General features: G+C 40.1%; 1 protein-coding gene across 2 annotated transcripts in view; it reads left to right on the top strand.

The window, feature by feature from the left end:
- Window positions 1–544: 544 nt before the first annotated feature.
- Window positions 545–1,537, top strand: part of LOC122545711 (centrosomal protein of 290 kDa-like) — a 3,040-nt gene continuing 2,047 nt past the window's right edge. The window contains exon 1 of one of the 2 annotated variants that reach the window (XM_043684649.1): window positions 545–730. In XM_043684649.1, coding sequence (XP_043540584.1) covers window positions 587–730 — 144 coding nt within the window. In that variant the 5' untranslated portion in view covers window positions 545–586. The remainder of the gene's footprint in view (window positions 731–1,537) is intronic. The other variant, XM_043684650.1, reaches the window with a different exon arrangement.

Genomic DNA, 1,537 nt, shown 5'->3' with positions numbered 1-1,537 from the left:
GTGAAAATGGCTATCACAATGGGGCATAATGTTTAGGTGATTGGGGGAAGGTTTAGGGGAGATGTCAGAGGTGGGTTCTTTACACACAATGCTGGGTGTGTGGAATGCACTACCAGCAGTGATAGTACAGTCAGAGCTGCTAGGGCAATTAAACGACTCTTGGATAAGCACATGAATGATAGTAAAACGTATGGGGTATGTAGGTTAGTTTAATCTTAGAGTAGGATAAATGGTCGGCACAACATCAAGGGCCCAAGGGCCTGTACTATACTATACTGTTCTGTGTTCTATATTAAGGGAATAAAAGGAGCTATGTAAATGCCTTTTTTTCCTTAATATCATTCTATAGTGAGATCAACCACTGAAGTTTGAGGTGTTGGAGATAATGTTCTAATGTGAGTCTGTAACTTTCTCTGATAAAGACAAGTGTTTATTCAGGGGTTGACTATTCTGGGAAGAAGATTATTTCTGTCTTTGAAATCTCTTAATAGCTTGAAGCGTTCCATTATTTACCTCAGTCACTGGCCGGTATAGTCAGTTATTAACTAACATAAATATTTGACAGTCTGGGCGCAGTGGCAAGACAATGCCTGAACTGGAGAAAACAATCGGTTTGATGAAGAAGGTGGTGGAGAGAGTACAGCGAGAGAACGAAGAGCTGAAGAAGGCTCCAGGAGTGATCTCCAGTGAGAAACAAACCTGCCTTGAAATGGAAAATGACAAGCTTAAGGTTTGAGTTAACGTTACAAGGTCTTCCTCTTTGTTTAATTATGAACACTAGTCTATAATATTTGGGGAAATAGGTCCCCCACCACTGGGTAGTGGAAGTAAACATTATTACCAGAATGTCTTAAGAGGAGATAATCAGCTCTCGTGGCTTTGGCTGTGTTTAACCAAAGGGTTGAAATGAAAAGTTGCAGACAGACATTATAGACTACACTTCGATTACAGCATGCGGTTCTAGTTATCAGATTACAAAAAGGATATAAAGAAGACCCTGCAGAGAAGTATGGGGGATACTAGGAATATGTGAGTAGAGGTATAGCAAGCTTTCTATTAACCAGCATCTATGGGATTAGGAGAGTACCCGTCAATCAAATATTCCAGTTGATCAAGAGGTCCACATTATCAACATGGAAACACACACTATATAATAGAAGTCTAATACAGGGCTATACACAGCACTGTTATACCTCATTTACAGAATAAATCACTTCAACAATAATGCATCTTTGCCTTAAAATAAAACTTAATGTAATAGTGGCTGAAGGACCTGAACTGAAGGGAATTTATATTAGGTAGAAAATGGTGTTGGAGAGATTGTTAAGTCTGAAGGCTGATAAGTCCCCAGGACCTGATGGTCTACATCCCAGGGTACTGAAGGAGGTGGCTGTAGAAATCGTGGATGCAGTGGTGATCATTTTCCAATGTCCGAAATTTCTTGCGGATTGGAGGGTGGCTAATATTGTCCCACTTTTTAAGAAAGGAGGGAGAGAGAAAACAGAGGATTATAGACCAGTTAGTCTGACCTCAGTGA

The sequence above is a fragment of the Chiloscyllium plagiosum genome, unplaced genomic scaffold, assembly GCF_004010195.1.
Source record: "Chiloscyllium plagiosum isolate BGI_BamShark_2017 unplaced genomic scaffold, ASM401019v2 scaf_43211, whole genome shotgun sequence".
In the NCBI taxonomy this organism is placed as follows: Eukaryota; Metazoa; Chordata; class Chondrichthyes; order Orectolobiformes; family Hemiscylliidae; genus Chiloscyllium; species Chiloscyllium plagiosum.
Note: the sequence above shows the minus strand (reverse complement) of the source record. Positions and strands in the feature narration are given on the sequence as shown.